The 18,636-nt window shown below is 42.8% G+C and overlaps 1 protein-coding gene and 1 pseudogene across 5 annotated transcripts in view; one reads left to right on the forward strand and one right to left on the reverse strand.

Annotated features, from left to right (window-relative positions):
• sytl5 (synaptotagmin-like 5) overlaps nucleotides 1-18,636 on the forward strand; it is a 48,536-nt gene that overhangs the window by 19,365 nt on the left and 10,535 nt on the right. For 4 of the 5 annotated variants that reach the window (XM_034286729.1, XM_034286725.1, XM_034286726.1 and 1 more), the window contains exons 2-9: nucleotides 9,882-10,000; nucleotides 10,167-10,382; nucleotides 10,789-11,031; nucleotides 12,827-12,961; nucleotides 13,561-13,675; nucleotides 13,774-13,918; nucleotides 16,153-16,250; nucleotides 18,406-18,498. In XM_034286729.1, the coding sequence (XP_034142620.1) occupies nucleotides 9,882-10,000; nucleotides 10,167-10,382; nucleotides 10,789-11,031; nucleotides 12,827-12,961; nucleotides 13,561-13,675; nucleotides 13,774-13,918; nucleotides 16,153-16,250; nucleotides 18,406-18,498 (1,164 nt within the window). Of the gene's footprint in view, nucleotides 1-9,871; nucleotides 10,001-10,166; nucleotides 10,383-10,788; nucleotides 11,032-12,826; nucleotides 12,962-13,560; nucleotides 13,676-13,773; nucleotides 13,919-16,152; nucleotides 16,251-18,405; nucleotides 18,499-18,636 lie in introns of all 5 variants that reach the window. The other variant, XM_034286728.1, reaches the window with a different exon arrangement.
• On the reverse strand, nucleotides 6,892-9,410 carry LOC117592833 (annotated as a pseudogene).

The following is an 18,636-nucleotide window of genomic DNA, read 5'->3' on the forward strand; positions in this document are numbered from 1 at the left end:
GGATTTTCGAAGAACGCATCCGTACATTCGTTTTGGGTCAGGATAGACAAACACATTTGCTGTGTGGAATCTGAGCATTAACATTTGCTGGCTACAACATACTTTAGTTACGTTAAAGTAAGCCTTAACTTAAACTGTATACAGTTCTATTGCGACTGTTTCTGGCATGGAAAAGTTTGTCTTCAGTCTCGCTAGCAATTGCTCAATTCTTATGATTTTTCCTAGGAAGTTAGTAGATACTAGTAAGCGTATTACTGGCTAATAAGCTGTTAAAACAGCAAGTGGCAAAAGCAATACAGTTCATCCTCAATGGAGTCTAGCGACTGCTGAAACGTGTAATGCTGTGGCGTAGTGGCTAAAGACAGTGCCTCTCGTGTGGAAGACCTATTGAGACCTAAGTTCGAATCTATTGACAGCAACAACATTTATTAATTATTTCTGGTAGATTCCACAATTCTCTTTTCACTTGATGAAAAAGTTAGTTATCGTCGCCTTTACTCACTAGCAATTGCTCAATTCTTATGACTATTCCAGTAAGTTTAGAGGACGCGGTGTCCATAATTCCCTAAAATAAATTCATTTATCAGACCACAGGATAGTTTTCTACTTTGCCTCAGACCATTTTAAATGAGCTCAGGCCCATAGAATGTACAAATAAAAAAGTATAATCCAGCTTTGTTCAGTGAATATATTGACTTCTGTAAGTACTGCAAGTTATACAGTATTGAATGTCTGTATATTCAGCAGTGGCATAAAAACACAGTAATTAATTAATTCTGTCTCAGCATCATGTCTTTGTACTTTTTACAAACTCTTCCTCCTCATACACCACCTCTGACACGTTCTCTTCTCTGCCTCAGACCTGTGCCACCTGTGTACACTGAACTGAGTTTTATTCTGAACAATTGGTTTGATCACATCTTTAGAAACAAGTGTGAACTATTTTGAGTCATTGTGTGTAAACGATGACAACTGTGTTGTAGCTGTGTTTACCTTTTGCCACCTGTGTTGACCATTTTGCAACAAGTGCATCACATTGCGAAATGTTATTTAGTGAGTGAGAATGTGTTCAGAGTTTTGCAAACCGAGTGAATGCAATTTGCGAATGGTGTTTAACTACCTGAATTTATTTAAGTTTTTTTTCCAAAAGAGTGACTGATTTGACAAATGGATTTAGGCCACTGAGAATTTGGTTCAGTGAATGGGGTTTAGTGTCTTAGCAATTCAGAAAAACTGTAAGTATAATGTATGTACAAGTGGGTAATGAATAGTTGTGCAATGAAGCAAGTGCAAACGTCAATTCTGATTGTGCAACTGAAATGCAGGGATAGCATCAATGAGGTTCCTGAAGTAGACTTGCATGTAAAAACTGAAAAATGCAAGTACAAATGCAAGTGTGCAGTGAGGGGCAAATTGAAGGTGCAAAGTACATGTGTAACGCTTCTAGTTGTGGTGTAGTGTTGGCAAGGGAACCAGGCGCAGGCAGTTATCTTGATCGTGGGTTTTAATGAAAACAAACAACCAAGCACGAACGGAAAACAATACTGAATGAAAGGACTGAATGAAAATAAAGTGCACGACAACGCGACTTAACAACTAACTTTCAAATAGTAACTCAAACAACACTCAACAGCAACAATGATCCACAATGTGGGGAGCAGAGGGGAAACATTTAAACACATACAAACGATACAAATTGGGACCTGGTGTGAAGGATTGAAAACATGTGACAGTACGGGATGTGTTCGTGTGATATGGGAACTTGAGAATATATGGCACGGTGGCGCTGCTGCTCACTGCACCATGAAAACATGTAACAACGGAACTTCCCTACCAGACTTCCTTAGCAGTGTCCGAGGTAGACATGCATATCTAACTATAACTATATAACTATAAAAATACAAGCACGATGGCAAGCCTAAATGTGCAAAGAGGTAAATTGAATGTACAAGGTGCATGTGCAAATGAAATGCAGGGATAGCAGCAGTGAGGTTCCTGAGGTAGACACATGCCTGTAACAACTGAAGCAAGGTCCCTAAGAGGCAGGGGGGTGGGTATGGTTAGTGATGGATCACAGAGTTAAGCAGCATTAAAGTAGATGGGAAGAAACTGTTCCTGAGCCTCCTGCTGATGGAACAAACAGACCTGTACAAACAGTTTGTGGCATGAATGAAGGGTCCTTGATCATCCCGTGTGCCATGTGTTGATACTGTTTACGATGGAGGTCTGTGATATCAGGAAGCTGGGCACCAGGGATGTGGTGGAGGTCTGTGATATCAGGAAGCTGGGCACCAGGGATGTGGTGGAGGTCTACCATGGCAGGAAGCTGGGTACCAGGACCTTCCAGTTGACCATGGAGCATCCGCCTAAACACATTGCGGCACAATCGTCAGAACTTCCACCAAAGTGGTGGAGGTGAAGTTGTCTAACCTGATAGACTGGGGTCTGTTCATTAGGAAGTCCAGTTGCAGAGAGAGGGGCTGATATTTAGGTCATGGGGTTTGTTGACCAGCCTAGAGGGGATGACTACTCTATGATTGCTAGTTGCAATCTAAATCTATGAATAGCAGTAGGTGTTTGTTCATGTCAATCAAACACCTTTCCCTTTGTTCTATCACAAACGTCAAATGCTATCTTCCCCCACCTTATCCTTCCTGTAGTGTTTACCCAAAGGTTCACACCAAGGACAGCTCTCCTTCCCGCCATAAATACCTTCTTCAACTTAAAGAGTTCTTACAGTATCTGGACAGACAATAGATGCCCCCAATGCAAATACCAGGTCCCACACATTCCTGTACCTATCTTAACAGTGGGACTCACTCCTTTATACAATCAGAATACATTGTATAAGAAATTTCCACAACACAGGGCAGAGTGTAAAGCTGAGGAGAGGCTGTCCTCTGTAGACCATCTGGTTGGGATCCAGTATTGAGGCGGGGCAGGACTTAATGTGGGCCTTTTGAATCTCTTCATGATTGTGGGGGTGAGTGCAACAGGTCGGAAGTCATTCAGGCTAGATGCAGTCGACTGCTTTGGCACTGGCACAATGGTTGCGGTCTTGAAGCATGTGGACTGCCTGGGCCAGTGACATTTGCCCAGCACATGTTCTGAGACACGCCCGGGAACGCCATCAGGACCAGCAGCCCTGCGTGCATTCACCCTGCTCAGTGCAGACAACACACCTGTGGTGGATAGTCTGAGCGGGGGGGTCGTCTGGTGGGAGTTCAGCATTAATAGCTGACCCTTTGTTGTCCCTGTCAAAGCAACCTGTTTTACTCGTCAGTGATGGAGACATTGCTGGCAGTGGGGGTTCGGGTTCTTTGACCGGTATTCTGTGATGCTTGGATGCCCTGCCACATGCGTTGGGGTTCAGAGGTGTGGTTGTTGAAGTGATCCTAAATCTGCAGTTTGTGGTCATTTTTTGACATCTTGATGCTTATTTTCAGGTTTTCCCTGGATGACCTGTAGGCCTCCTCGGACCTCTCTGTTCATCCACGGCTTCTGGTTGGGCTAGGCCTTTATGATGACATTGTTCATGCAGATGTTGATATAATCAAGAACGGAGGAAGCATATGTTTCAATGTCCGTATGGGAGTCAAGGTTGGCTTGAGTCGCAAACAAACTACAGCACCAGTTTCAACACACAGACTGGAGAAGTTTGAGAGAGTTTGACCCCTCTGGCCAGACTTTGACTGTCCTCACTGATTGTTTCACACGTTTAATGAGTGGTAGATACTTGGGGAGTAGGAACAGTGAAAGTTCATCAGAATGTCCCAGGTGGGCGAGGGGAACGGCTTTGTAAGCCTCCTGAATGTTTGTTTTACATATGGTCTAGTGTGTGGTCTCCTCTGGTGGGGCAGGAGACATTTCCTAATGACAGTCTATAGTCCTTTCATTGTTAGATTAGCATTAGCATCCGGGGGAATGTAGACTGCCATAACAACAATAGATGTAAACTCCTGAGGCAAGTAAAAAGTCCTCCATCTAATCATCAGGTACTCCAGATTGGTTGAGCCGTGACTCCCGGTTAAGTTAGTGTTTGTACACCATGTTTTGTTTACATAAATGCACAGCCCAACTCCTGTGGTCTTACCGGAGTCCTCTGCTGTCCAACCAGCCCTGAAGACGGTGCGCCCCTCTAGCTCATATCCCTTGGAGGCAGAGGTGTGGGCCCTCTTGGTCATGGTGTTTGCTCAGGGCAGAGACAGCTTCACAGAGAATGTTATTGTGGTAAGCAGTGTACTAAAGGAGGCCACCCATTCTTACAGAACATATCCCATGCTTCTCTAGGCTAATATTTAAGAGTATTGTGTAGAAAACTGGTAATGTAGACATAGTAGCGTGCCATAATAGCAGAATGAATGGCCAAATCTAATATATGTATGTGGGTTGAGTCAACAGACATTGTTTTTCAAGCTAATGTGAGTCACATTTTACTTTCTACAATTACTTAAAGGGCATTTGGGGGATTTTAGCATTAATGCACTTCATGTCTGCATATCAAGAAAATTTGAGGTTGTTTTCATTACACTAAGACTAGGAACTAGCAATTCCACTATGTACAAAATGTACTGTAATTACTGAATGGTTCATCCCCCGCAGATGTGTCATCTGCACTGAGAAGGGTGAATGCACACCATCAGGACACTACATCACACACCCTGTGCGTGTGCTCAGCTTTACACTCTGATCCACCTGGACAACACCAACTCCAATGTCAGAATGCTATTCATAGACTTCAGCTCAGCATTCAATATGGTCATCCCTCTAGGCTGGTCAACAAACTCCATGACTTGGGGATCAGCCCCTCTCCCTGCAACTGGACATTGGACTTTCCTAACCAACAGACCCCAGTCTTCACCTCCTCCACCCTGATCCTGATCACTGGTGTTCCACAAGTCTGTGTGCTGAGCCCCCTCCTGTACTCCCATTTCACCCATGACTGTGTTCCTGTACACAGTTCCAACACCATTGCCAAGTTCACAGACGACACCACAGGTGGTAGGCCTGATCAGAGACAAGTCAGCCTACAGGGAGGTCAAGTTCCTGGTGCACTGACAACAACCTGTCCCTCAACACAAAGAAAACCACGGAGCTCATTGTGGATTACAGGAAATCAAAAGTCTGCAGTCTCTACCCAGTTCTGATCAATGGCACTGAGGAGGAGCGTGTGTCCAGTTTCAAATTCCTGTGTGTCCACATCTCCAAGGACCTCTCCTGGACCCTCATCATCTCAGCTCTGGTCAAAAATGTGCAGTAGCGCCTGTACTTTTTAAGGAGGCTGAAGAAAGCCTGCCTGTCCTCCAAGATCCTTGTAAACTTTAACCGCTGCACAATTGAGAGCATTCTGACTAATTGCGCCCCAGTGTGATTTAGCGGATGCTCCGTAGCTGACCAGAAGGCCCTTCAACGGGTGGTGAAACCTGCCCAGCACATCACTGGCACCCAGCTTCCTGCCGTCGTAGACCCCCAGCACATCACTGGCACCCAGCTTCCTGCCATCGTAGACCTCCAGTGGAAGCGATGTCTACGCAGGGCGCATGGTATCATCAGGGACCCTTCACACCCATGGTCCTCCCATCAGGCAGGCAGTTCAGGTCTCTTTGTTCCCGCACCCGCAGGCTCAGGTTTATTCACATCTAATTTAATGCAGCTTAACTCTGTGACCCTGAGAACTCTGTGACCCATCACTAACCATACCCCCCGCCTCCCTGGGACCTTGTTGCACTACTTCCTTTGCACTACTCTTGACACTTCCTTGCAAAGTCTGATAATGGAAGTTTTCAGTTGTTACAGGTATGTGTCTACCTTGGGAACCTCACTGCTGCTATCCCTGCATTTCATTTGCACATGCACCTTGGACATTCAATTTGCCTCTTTGCACATTTAGGCTTGCCATCGTGCTTGCATTTTTATAGTTGTTACATAGGAATGTCTACCTTGGGGACCTCATTGCTGCGATCTCTGCATCCTGGTTGCACATGCTACCCTACTCTTTCAATTTGCCTCATTTGCACATCTAGAATTGTCATTTGCCCCTGCACAACTATTATTCCTCTTGTAACATGTACATTTTCTGCCCTATTCTATTTGCTTTAATTGCCATTTGTATTGCCATTTGTATTGCCATTTGTACTGCATTTGTCTTCATTGCACATTTATGCATTCCACTTGTAATATACATATACTTAATACTTGTAAATACTTGTACATTTTCAGACCTCTTCTATTTGCACTTCTGGTTAAATGATAACTGCATTTCATTGTACTGTACTTGTACAATGACAAAATAGTTGAATCTAATCTAATCACTGAAAATACCATCAACCTTAAGCTGACAGTCTGAACATCAAAGGGAAAGTAAATGCTGGGTAGGCTACCATCATGGTTTCATTGCAAAAACACCAAGATTAACCAATAACTTATACCAATGATAATTATATTTTAACAAGCAAATTAATACTTTCTAAAGCTGGTCATAAGTTCTATAAAAGATGCCAACATTTGTTCTACTTAATATTCAGTAGTCAGAATAACAGCAAGTAACTGTGTTTAATGTGAAATTCACTGTAGACTTTATTAATGTTACAAATGACTACTGTATTTGGAAGCAAATTATTCTTTTAAATGGAATATCTATCTAGGCGTACAGAGGATCACTAGTGTTTATTGATGATGTGACAGAAGACAAAAGCAGCCGGATGAATTCTGAAGTGTTTAGGGATAGAGTCTGCTCAGATTCAGCCAAATTCAGTGAAGTTGATTGGACAGCACTTCACTTTACAGATGGACAATGACCCAAAACATACTGCGAAAGCAACCCGGGAGTTTTTTAAGGCAAAGAAGTGGAATATTCTGCAATGGACGAGTCATTCAAATGATCTCAACCCGATCAAGCATGTATTTAATTTGTTGAAGACAAAACTTAAGGCAGAAAGACCCACGACTAAACCACAACTGAAGACGGTTGCAGTATAGGCCTGGCAAAGCATCACAAAGGAGGAAACCCAGCATTTGGTGATGTCCATGTGTTCCGGACTTCAAGCAGTCATTGCCTGCAAAGGATTCTCAACAAAGTATTAACGCGTGGGTTTCTTCATACAGGACATTTACAGACACCTTTCTATTTCCCTCTCATTTTCTTTGGCTCTTCCATTTGTCACTCACCCTCTTCTTTCAAACACAGTGAACCCACACTCCCTGGACATACCAAATCAAACACAGCGGATATGGAATACATTTTGTTCATTATGTGACTAAAGTCTAACGCAAAGCCATATCTGCATTAACAGAAATCCCTGTTAGATAAATCACTGGCAGAAAATTCTAGTAATGCAATGAATCATCATTCCTATGATTATTGTAAATGTGCTTCAGGAGACTCCTGTGTCCTTTACTTAAATACATACATCATTTTTACTTCAGAAAACCCAAACCATGAAAACTGTTCAGTCATGTTATTTCTGACTTGATAGGATATATTGCCCAGAATAATGAGTATTGCAATCTGTCTCTGTCTCTCTCTCTCTCACACACACTGTGTCAGTCAGTCTTACATTCTCTGTCTCTCACTGTGTTGTCTAGTTTTAACGAACCATACACCGATTGTTTGTAAATATTTTTTAAACAATGGTTGAAAGAGCAATGCAGCCAAGTTGAAGGGGATAAGAATAAATAATACAGATAAAAAGTTAAATAAATTAGCATTGCTAAGACAACTGTGAAATAAATGGACATGGCTAAGACACAAAAACTATTTTAAAAGCTGTCTCTCTCTCTCTGTAAGAGCCGTAGTTCAAGACTAATATGTCACTATACCCTCCCCCACCTTCTCCACCATGTCTGTCCTGTATTGTTTCATCCCTCCCCCACCTTCTCCACCATGTCTGTCCTGTATTGTTTCATCCCTCCCCCACCTTCTCCACCCTGTCTGTCCTGTATTGTTTCATTCCTTCTCCACCATGTCTGTCCTGTATTGTTTCATCCCTCCCCCACCTTCTCCACCCTGTCTGTCCTGTATTGTTTCATCCCTCCCCCACCTTCTCCACCCTGTCTGTCCTGTATTGTTTTATCCCTCCTCCACCCTGTCTGTCCTGTATTGTTTAATTCCTTCTCCACCCTGTCTGTCCTGTATTGTTTCATCCCTCCCCCACTCTCTCCACCCTGTCTGTCCTGTATTGTTTCATTCCTTCTCCACCCTGTCTGTCCTGTATTGTTTCATTCCTTCTCCACCCTGTCTGTCCTGTATTGTTTCATTCCTTCTCCACCCTGTCTGTCCTGTATTGTTTCATCCCTCCCCCACCTTCCCCACCCTGTCTGTCCTGTATTGTTTCATCCCTCCCCCACCTTCCCCACCCTGTCTGTCCTGTATTGTTTCATCCCTCCCCCACCTTCTCCGCCCTGTCTGTCCTATATTGTTTCATCCCTCCCCCACCTTCTCCACCCTGTCTGCCACTTTAAACCAGAACACCTGGCCTCACAAAGCTGAGTTCTAGTAACAAAATGTCTCTACAGCTCCCATTCTTTTTCAGAGAATAAGCAAAGTGGAACACCTGAAAACCAAATAATTATGTTTTTCTCTGGCACTCCAGCAGGATACGTGGCGCATACAGATTAGAAAACAAGAGTGATGAAGGTCGCTTTAACACACTGGGAAAGGCGATCAGTTTGTTTTAAACAGACTCAACACAAATAGCATATCTGGTGTGTTCGACAGAACCACTTTTAGAACCAATCAAAGGCTATCCAGTGTGTCTCTGTTCAGAGTGTGTGTGTGTTTGGGTGTCTCTGTTCAGAGTGTGTGTGTGTTTGGGTGTCTCTGTTCAGAGTGTGTGTGTATTTAAAATAATAATTTAAAATAAATAAAAAGTACTCTGCAGACTAATCACAGGAGAGGACAGGTGTACTATGCAGACTAATCACAGGAGAGGACAGATGTACTCTGCAGACTAATCACAGGAGAATCACAGGAGAACAGCCTGTACTCATGAACACAGCATGTGCCTAAGCTACAGCCACTAACAGCTTCTAAATGAGAATTAGTGGTGATTAATTACACTATGGTAGGCAGTTTGATAAGTGAATTGGTAAAGAGTGATAGTGTGCTAAGCCTTGTGAGGTTCACACCACCTGGGTGATGAGGATGAAGATGGTCAGAGCAGCTGTCAGCTCTCTGTTGGTTAAAGGTTCACATTGTGGCAGTCAGATTAAGAGCCAATTTACTGTGAACTCCGTAGGCACTGAGACTGGATGAAGATAAGTCAGTTGCAGTCTCTGCCTGTAAAGAGGTGAGGGGCAGCCCAGAAGCACCAGAACAGAGCATTGATGTACTTGAGGATTTGGGGTACTGGCTACCTGGGCCACTGGCTGATGTTTTGTACCAGCTCAGGTCCAATATCTGATGGACACATTTTCCTTTTAACAGCCATTCTGAAAAGTACTGAGGGGGAGTTGGGGGCAGGGGTGTGACCTGACAATTTAAAACAGACAATTGGCATGATCCACCTTGGTTTGGCCACAGTTTGTCTTTGTGAGAGCCAACATTCATAAAAGGAAGTAGACCTGTGTACTAATGATTAACACATTGTGTGTCACCGTGACAACAGGTTCGTGACCAGGACAGACTGGATCCTGGGATACACTAACTGCTGGGTCTTTCATGGTTCCTCTGATGCACCATAAAGAAACATGATAAATATATGAGCATTAAGGATCCTTGGGGAAACTATAGAATGTCTTGCATCAAACATACAGACCATGTAACACTAACAAAATGCTAACTGAACCTTAAAGGCTCAGTGAGGCTCATCATGTAGCTGCCCTCAGATGACACTTACTGCTTTGCCTCAGCGTTTCTGATTGACTGGTTGAGTTTCTGACAGATGGAGAAAAGTGCTGAGGAGCTAAACCTCTCGTTCCTGCTGGAGGATGAGCGAGAGATGATCCTCAGTGTCCTGCAAAAAGATGAGAAACTGAGGAAAAGAGAAGAGAAGAGAATACGGTGAGGTCACAGGTCTATATCATTACAATACACTACAGCATCTAACACTATCGTCAACTTATTTGTACCGCTACAATCACAAAGCAATCACTACTACAATCATGATCATAATAATTTGTAAAAATGACACATTTTATGTATTTCCCCCTCTGTTCTTTCCTGTTAGGAAGCTGAAGAATGAGCTGGTGGAGATAAAACGTAAAGGTTTGCGGCGCCCCCAGGAGGTTGGGGAGCGTCAATGCGCCCGCTGCTTGAAGAGCTTGGGCCTGATTTTCGATCGTGGGGAGCTCTGTGCAGAGTGCCTGGAACGTGTCTGCAGCACCTGCTGTGTCACAGCCCCTAGAGGACGGCACTGGATGTGCTCAGTCTGCGCCAAAGTCTTGTGAGTCCAAAGCCTGCTTGTTATAAAGTCACTGACCAAAGGTCCTTACAAGAACAGTAAAACTGTGGAAGGGATGATTTAAGGCTCAACTGAAACCATTTCATTTATCGAATGTTGGTTTCCAGAATTAATAGTATACATAATATATACTATTCATATACTATTAAATAATGGTATGTAGCACCAATGTCTGTGTGTGAGCAAGTGTGCCTGTCTGTTTTATTATTTCCAGATAGCTCCTATTTGTTTTTTAACTTCTCTGATTCTATCGTCATTTGCTCTGTGACATGTCGATTTCAGAGCATATTGACTTCACCAGTAGAGCCAGTGCCAGGGTTTCAGTTGAGAGGCCAGTGTACTGTACAGAGGTCATGAGTCCCTGTTTGATTGTGTCTCTAATGGGCAGAGAGCTGAAGGTGGTGACAGGAGAATGGTTCCTGGAGGAGAGGTCCAAACGGTTCAACCAGGGGACGGTGCTCAGCAGTGATGTAGTCAAACAGTCTATTATGAGCAGCCCAGCAGAAAGTCCACACAGGACGTCTCCAGTATCAGGCCACATTGTCCACACACCTGACCGTCCGGACACACCCAAATCAGGAAGAAGTGCTGTGAGGAACCTGGTGGGTGGTCCCAAGAGGAAAGCCAAAGGGTGAGAAACACACTTCCTGTGTTTACTTTGTCCACACATACAGCTCCGTAAAAAATGAAGAGACCACTGTACCTTTTTCTTTATTTTCCAAAACTGTTGAAAAGGAAGGTTTTGAATGAGGAACAGGAGCATTCATTTGCAGTGGTCTCTTAATTTAAACCCTCCTGTTCCTCACTCAAAACCTTCCTTTTCAACTTTTTTGGAAAAAAAGAAAAAGGTGCAATGGTCTCTTAATTTATTCCGGAGCTGTAGGATTTAGATAATTTCAACGTGTTATCAGTGGCCAATCACAGACCAGCAATTTATAATGTCATCAATGACTGCACAAGAGAAGATCGATGCAGAGATTTGTAATAAAGGACTAGCCGGGATATCATCAGATCCGGGATTTTGGGGGCTATATCCCTGGAATATATTTTCCCAGCCCCAAGTGCTTTGAACAGTTGATAACAGCTATCTAATCTATAAAGGGCAGATAGGCAGGGGAAAAGGGGTGGTGTAGCTATTTATATAAAAGGTCATCTTTCAGTTCCAATATTGAAATCTGTCACAATCCCAAAGCAATAGGGTTAGGGTAAGGGTTTCTGGTTCTATGCCTACAACTAGGAATTAATGATAGTATAACAACGAGAAACCAGGCAAGCCTAGTTCAGCCAGTGCGCAATAGAAGATGTTGCCACCTCGAGATTCAAACCCAGGTCACCCACATGAAAGGCTGTGTCGTTAAACACAACACCACAGAGCTGTACAGTTGCTGGGTGTCAGTGTAGCCTCTCTACCCTGAACAAATCCCCTTTTGCCACTGGCTGTTTTAATGGTTAATTGGCCATTCGTGAATGACATTGACAGCGTATTAGCCAGTAATAAGCTTTACTGTTATCTACTAACTTACTGGAATAGTCATAAGAATTGAGCAATTGCTTTGCGAGTCTGCCAAAGCTATTTCATTTCATGTCATAAGAACATTTTTTTTTCTTTCATGGCATAACAACGTAATTTTAATTCGTGAATGACATTTATACAATAACTATCAATAAAGGTGATGATAACTTTTTCATCAAGTGAAAAGATGAGAGACCAGAAATAATGTCGCTACTCTCAATAGATTCTAACGTAGATCTTCCATATGACATACACTGTCTTTAACCACTATGCTATGGCATCCAAAGTTTCAGCAGTCGCTAGACTCCATTAAGGATTGTGTTAAATAGGTTTATTAGTATCTACTAACTTCCTAGGAATAATCAAGAATTTAGCAATTTTTAGCGAGATTGAAGATGAACAATTCCATGCCAGAAACAGTCGCAATATAACCGTATATAGTTTCCAGGTTTTAGCCAGTGAAGTTTTCGCCATTACGGAATAATTCACAATGCGTACTTCGCTTTGCCTGCAAGGAGATACGAACTCGGGGCTTATAATTCACAAGTCCGCTTCTCTAACCACTACGCCATTTAACAAGAGTCAGTCAATCAATCAATCAATCTGAAGGACCCTAAAAAAACTCTCCATGTTCGACTTATTTTTACAAATTTCCCTGACAGATATGTTGCAAGTGGGATGTTCTCCTTAGATATAAGTGACCACTCTCCTACTATGTGTATTTTATCAGAGGGAGGAATTTTAGAACTGTTTAATGAACAGGCTTTTTTTTTTTACATGATTTACATTTTAGTGAAAGTAAATGTGTCACATCCATAGTTATTCCAGAACTGGCTCTTCACAAGTTTTGTAGTATCTCCAGTGTAATTGTGGATAAAGTGTTTATTGACTCGCTGTGTGTGTTGGATGCCAGGTTGCTGATGGATAAGAGGGGCAGCTGTCTCAACCTGAAGCCAGAGAATGGGGTAGATTGTGGGAATGTGTGTTTTGTCCCTGACACAGACACGCACAGTGTACACAGCAACCGCTCCACACCTCAGTCACACAGGTAAGGCCAAACAGCCAAACAACATGCTTACAAACCACACCCCTACAAACCACACCCATACAAACCACACCCCTACAAACCACACTTACACAAACCACACCCCTACAAACCACACCCATACAAACCACACCCCTACAAACCACACTTACACAAACCACACCCATACAAACCACACCCATACAAACCACACTTACACAAACCACACCCATACAAACCACACCCATACAAACCACACCCCTACAAACCACACTTACACAAACCACACCCTACAAACCACACCCATACAAACCACACTCACACAAACCACACCCATACAAACCACACCCATACAAACCACACCCATACAAACCACACTCACACAAACCACACCCCTACAATCACACCCCTACAAGCACACCCATACAAACCACACCCATAAGGTGAACTCTCCACTGTCTATAGAGGTTTCTCTCACCTGTGTCTTTAATGAACACATTTAATGTTCCATGGTCAATGTTTAATTCAGTAAACCTGAACCTACCCCTGACCTTAACCCTGACCCTGCCCCTAATCACCAGGTTATGTATTATCTCAGTCAGTGATGTGTTTTCTGCTCTCAGGGGTGTTGTGGCTCTGGAACCTTCAGGGTTACCTACTGTACCCAACAACCTGCGTTCCCAAACCCTGGAGCAGCACCAGTCCCCTACACCCAGCCGCAAGAACAGGAGGGTCAGGGTCAGCAACCCAGCGCGCACACACACACACACACACACACACATAGGTACACAAGGACTCATTAACACTCAAGAACCCACCTCTGTGTGTGTTTATAGCCGGATGGAGCAGAGAGTGTGACAAGTTTCTGCTCCAGTGACAGCGTGTTTGACAAGATGGCAGACTCCGTCTCCAGGCATGGCAGGACAGAGTCTGGCACTGCCACCCCAACCATTGCCGTCTCCAGGGCTTCAGTGTCGTCAGGTATCATTGTGACAACACTATCCTCACCTCTCCTCACCACTGTGTGTGTATGGTACACTCACATACAGGTGCTGGTCATACAATTAGAATATCATAAAAAAGTTGATTTATTTCAGTAATTCTATTTAAAAAGTGAAACTTGTATATTATATTAATTCATTACACACATACTGACACTCAATACTTAGTTGGGGCTCCTTTTGCCTGAATTACTGCAGCAATGCGGCGTGGCATGGAGTCGATCAGTCTGTGGCACTGCCCAGGTGTTATGAGAGACTCTAAAAGTGCTCTAAAACTTCCTGGTAGATGGCTGTGTTGACCTTGGACCTCAGAAAACACAGTGGACCAACACCAGCAGATAACATGGCACCCCAAACCATCACTGACTGTGGAAACTTTACACTGGACTTTAAGCAACGTGGATTCTGTGCCTCTCCTCTCTTCCTCCAGACTCTGGGACCTTGATTTCCAAAGGAAATGCAGAATTTACTTTCATCAGAGAACATAACTCAGCAGCAGTCCAGTCCTTTTTGTCTTTAGCCCAGGCGAGACGCTTCTGACGATGTGTCTTGTTCAAGAGTGGCTTGATACAAGGAATGTGACAGCTGAAACCCATGTCTTGCATACGTCTGTGCGTGGTGGTTCTTGAAGCACTGACTCCAGCTGCAGTCCACTCTTTGTGAATCTCCCCCACATTTTTAAATGGGTTTTGTTTCACAATCCTCTCCAGGGTGCGGTCATCCCTATTGCTTGTACACTTTTCTTCTACCACATCTTTTCCTTCTCTTTGTTTCTCTATTAATGTGCTTGGACACAGATCTCTGTGAACAGTCAGCCTCTTTAGCAATGACCTTTTGTGTCTTACCCTCCTTGTGCAAGGTGTCAATGGTGGTCTTTTGGACAGCTGTCAAGTCAGCAGTCTTCCCCATGATTGTGTAGCCTACAGAACTAGACTGAGAGACCATTTAAAGGCCTTTGCAGGTGTTTTGGGTTAATTAGTTGATTAGAGTGTGGCACCAGGTGTCTTCAATATTGAACCTTTTCACAATATTCAAATTTTCTGAGATACTGAATTTGGGTTTTTCATTAGTTGTCAGTTATAATCATCAAAATTAAAAGGAATAAACATTTGTTAAAATATAATCAATTAGTGTAGACTTTGTAGGAACCTTAAGGTTAGGTCTGGTGTGATTTTGGATTAGTTGTGTAAGGATCAGCTTGTTAAAGAGCTCTTTTATGCCATCTGGGTCCTTTATGCCCTCTTGGTCCTTTATGCCAACTGGGTCCTTTATGCCATCTTTGGAAGTATTAGGTTAGGAAGGAGTACAGTATGTTAGATTGGGAGCACAGGAGTTTTCCATAGGCTGTAAATCACACCCGCTCCACTGTTGAGGACATACTGGAACACTGTAACTAATGATAACTCAGAAACACTAACAATAACTCAGGAACACTGTAACTAATGATAACTCAGAAACACTAACAATAACTCAGGAACACTGTAACTAATGATAACTCAGAAACACTAACAATAACTCAGGAACACTGTAACTAATGATAACTCAGAAACACTAACAATAACTCAGGAACACTGTAACTAATGATAACTCAGAAACACTAACAATAACTCAGGAACACTGTAACTAATGATAACTCAGGAATGCTAACTAACAATAACTCAAGAACACTGTTACTAATGATAACTCAAGAACACTAACTAACGATAACTCAGGAATACTATAACTAACGATAACGCAGGAATACTATAACTAACGATAACTCAGGAACACTGTAACTAATATTATCTCAGGAACCCTGTCACTAATGATAACTCAGGGATACTATAACTAACGATAACTTGGGTCACTGTAACTAAGGATAACTTGGGAACACTGTAACTAACGATAACTCGGGAACGCTGTAACTAATGATAACTCTGGAACACTGTAACGAACGATAACTCTGGAACACTGTAACTAACGATAACTCTGGAACACTGTAACTAACGATAACTCAGGAACACTGTTACTAACGATTCCTCTGGAACACTAACTAACGATTCCTCTGGAACACTGTAACTAACAATACCTCAGGAACACTGTAACTAACAATACCTCAGGAACACTGTAATTAATAATATCTCAGGAACACTGTCATTAATGATAACTCAGGTTCACTGACTGTTTCTATGTATGCCTTTGGTAAGGTAAGACCTTGTCTTTCTCTCTCTTTAGATCGTAGTCGTTCTGAAGTGGACCTGTCTGTTCCGGGTTCTGCTAGTGATGAGGCTCTCAGTGTGAGAAGCCGATCTGTCCCTGGGCTCAATGACATGGTATTTTCATACACACAGAAACACACACACACCTTTGGCCACATCTTGTGCACCACACTTCATCCAACTTATCTTTCCCCATCTTTGCTCCCATCATTTAAATTTGACATGTTTGTCTTTTAACCACTTACAGTTAATACATTACCAGTCATCAAATGTTTCTTTATTTTTACAATTTTCCACTTGATATTAATATTGCTGGTGTCAGGTCCTGGCTGGGGGCCTGAAGGCATCTCTATGCATCTGGGGGCCACAGCCAGTTTTTGTTCTCCCCAATTAGAGGCAGCTGCACTGCATTGCCTCTAATTGGGGACTCTATTTAAGTTGCCCTTTTAGTCATTTATGTTGTGGATCATTGTTTGTGCTAGTCACGGTTGTGCTCGCTCTGCGCCTTGTGTCGTGACCGTGAAAGATATTCAATTTCTGTTGTAATAAAACCATTATCTTTTCTACATAAAAACAGTGGTTTTATACACAACACAGTGTAGCAAACATCCTCTATAATCTATACATCCTATGCATATTAACCCAGGCAATATCAGCAGTGGTCTGTCTTAAGTGTATGTATTCCATCAGTGAGTGTAGGCTGACATCCATGTGTGCTCAGTAGCAAGGCTGGAAGCTGTGTGTTGGAGAAGGTGTCAGATCTGAATGGCCTCTACACCTCTGTATGCATAGTAAACATGCCTTTAAAGAAGCTTTGTGTTGGAGCAAGTGGGCCTCTACCTCTCTGTATTTATAGTAGCCTTTAAAGAAAACGTGGGACCTATCTACAGTAATTTGCACTCAGTCTGACTAGATGCCACACACTTACAGAGAGTTTAAAGACGGCGTGTGTGATGGGTGGGTAATCAAATTAATACACTCACAGAGAGTTTAAAGCCGGCGTGTGTGATGGGTGGGTAATCAAATTAATACACTCACAGAGAGTTTAAAGACGGCGTGTGTGATGGGTGGGTAATCAAATTAATACACTCACAGAGAGTTTAAAGACGGCGTGTGTGATGGGTGGGTAATCAAATGAATACACTTACAGAGAGTTTAAAGACGGCGTGTGTGATGGGTGGGTAATCAAATGAATACACTCACAGAGAGTTTAAAGACGGCGTGTGTGATGGGTGGGTAATCAAATTAATACACTCACAGAGAGTTTAAAGACGGCGTGTGTGATGGGTGGGTAATCAAATTAATACACTCACAGAGAGTTTAAAGACGGCGTGTGTGATGGGTGGGTAATCAAATTTATACACTCACAGAGAGTTTAAAGACGGCGTGTGTGATGGGTGGGTAATCAAATTAATACACTCACAGAGAGTTTAAAGACGGCGTGTGTGATGGGTGGGTAATCAAATTAATACACTCACAGAGAGTTTAAAGACGGCGTGTGTGATGGGTGGGTAATCAAATTAATACACTCACAGAGAGTTTAAAGACGGCGTGTGTGATGGGTGGGTAATCAAATTAATACACTCACAGAGAGTTTAAAGACGGCGTGTGTGATGGGTGGGTAATCAAATTAATACACTCACAGAGTTTAAAGACAGTGTGTAATGGGTGGGTAATCAAATTTATACACTCACAGAGAGTTTAAAGACGGCGTGTGTGATGGGTGGGTAATCAAATTAATACACTCACAGAGAGTTTAAAGACGGCATGTGTGATGGGTGGGTAATCAAATTAATACACTCACAGAGAGTTTAAAGACGGCATGTGTGATGGCTGGGTAATCAAATTAATACACTCACAGAGTGTTTAATGATGGCGTGTGTGATGGCTGGGTAATCAAATTAATACACTCACAGAGTGTTTAATGATGGCGTGTGATGGGTGGCTAATACATTTTTTATAATCAGCATTCATTGTTTCTTACCAATATTTGTGAAATTACAGTTATGTTTACAGTGATGTATTTGGGGGACAAATCATAGTTTTCCCCAGGATGGGGGGGCCAAGTTTCCCCCATCTCCCCCGGGATTTCCTCCTAATGGTGTGTGATGGGTGGGGAATTCAATTAACATGCAGGTTTTAACTGCCCTGATTTAAAGAAAACAAACTGCATCCACCTACACTGATATGTTTGCACTTTATTGCATCATTATTGAGAATTGAGACATTGGATGGTCTGATGGTATGTGATGGGTTCTGTGTTCTGCAGGAGTTTGAAGATGAGAAAGACGAGGACATTGATGCTCTAATATCAGCACACAGCAAAGCCACCAGCCGACGTGTAAGCAGCGCTATATCTACGGTAATACACACACACACACCACTCAGAACACACACACTATGTCTATTGTCTACGGTAATACATACACACACACACACCACTCAGAACACACACACTATGTCTACGGTAATACACACACACTCACACACCACTCAGAAC

The sequence above is a fragment of the Esox lucius genome, chromosome 16, assembly GCF_011004845.1.
Source record: "Esox lucius isolate fEsoLuc1 chromosome 16, fEsoLuc1.pri, whole genome shotgun sequence".
NCBI lineage: Eukaryota > Metazoa > Chordata > Actinopteri > Esociformes > Esocidae > Esox > Esox lucius.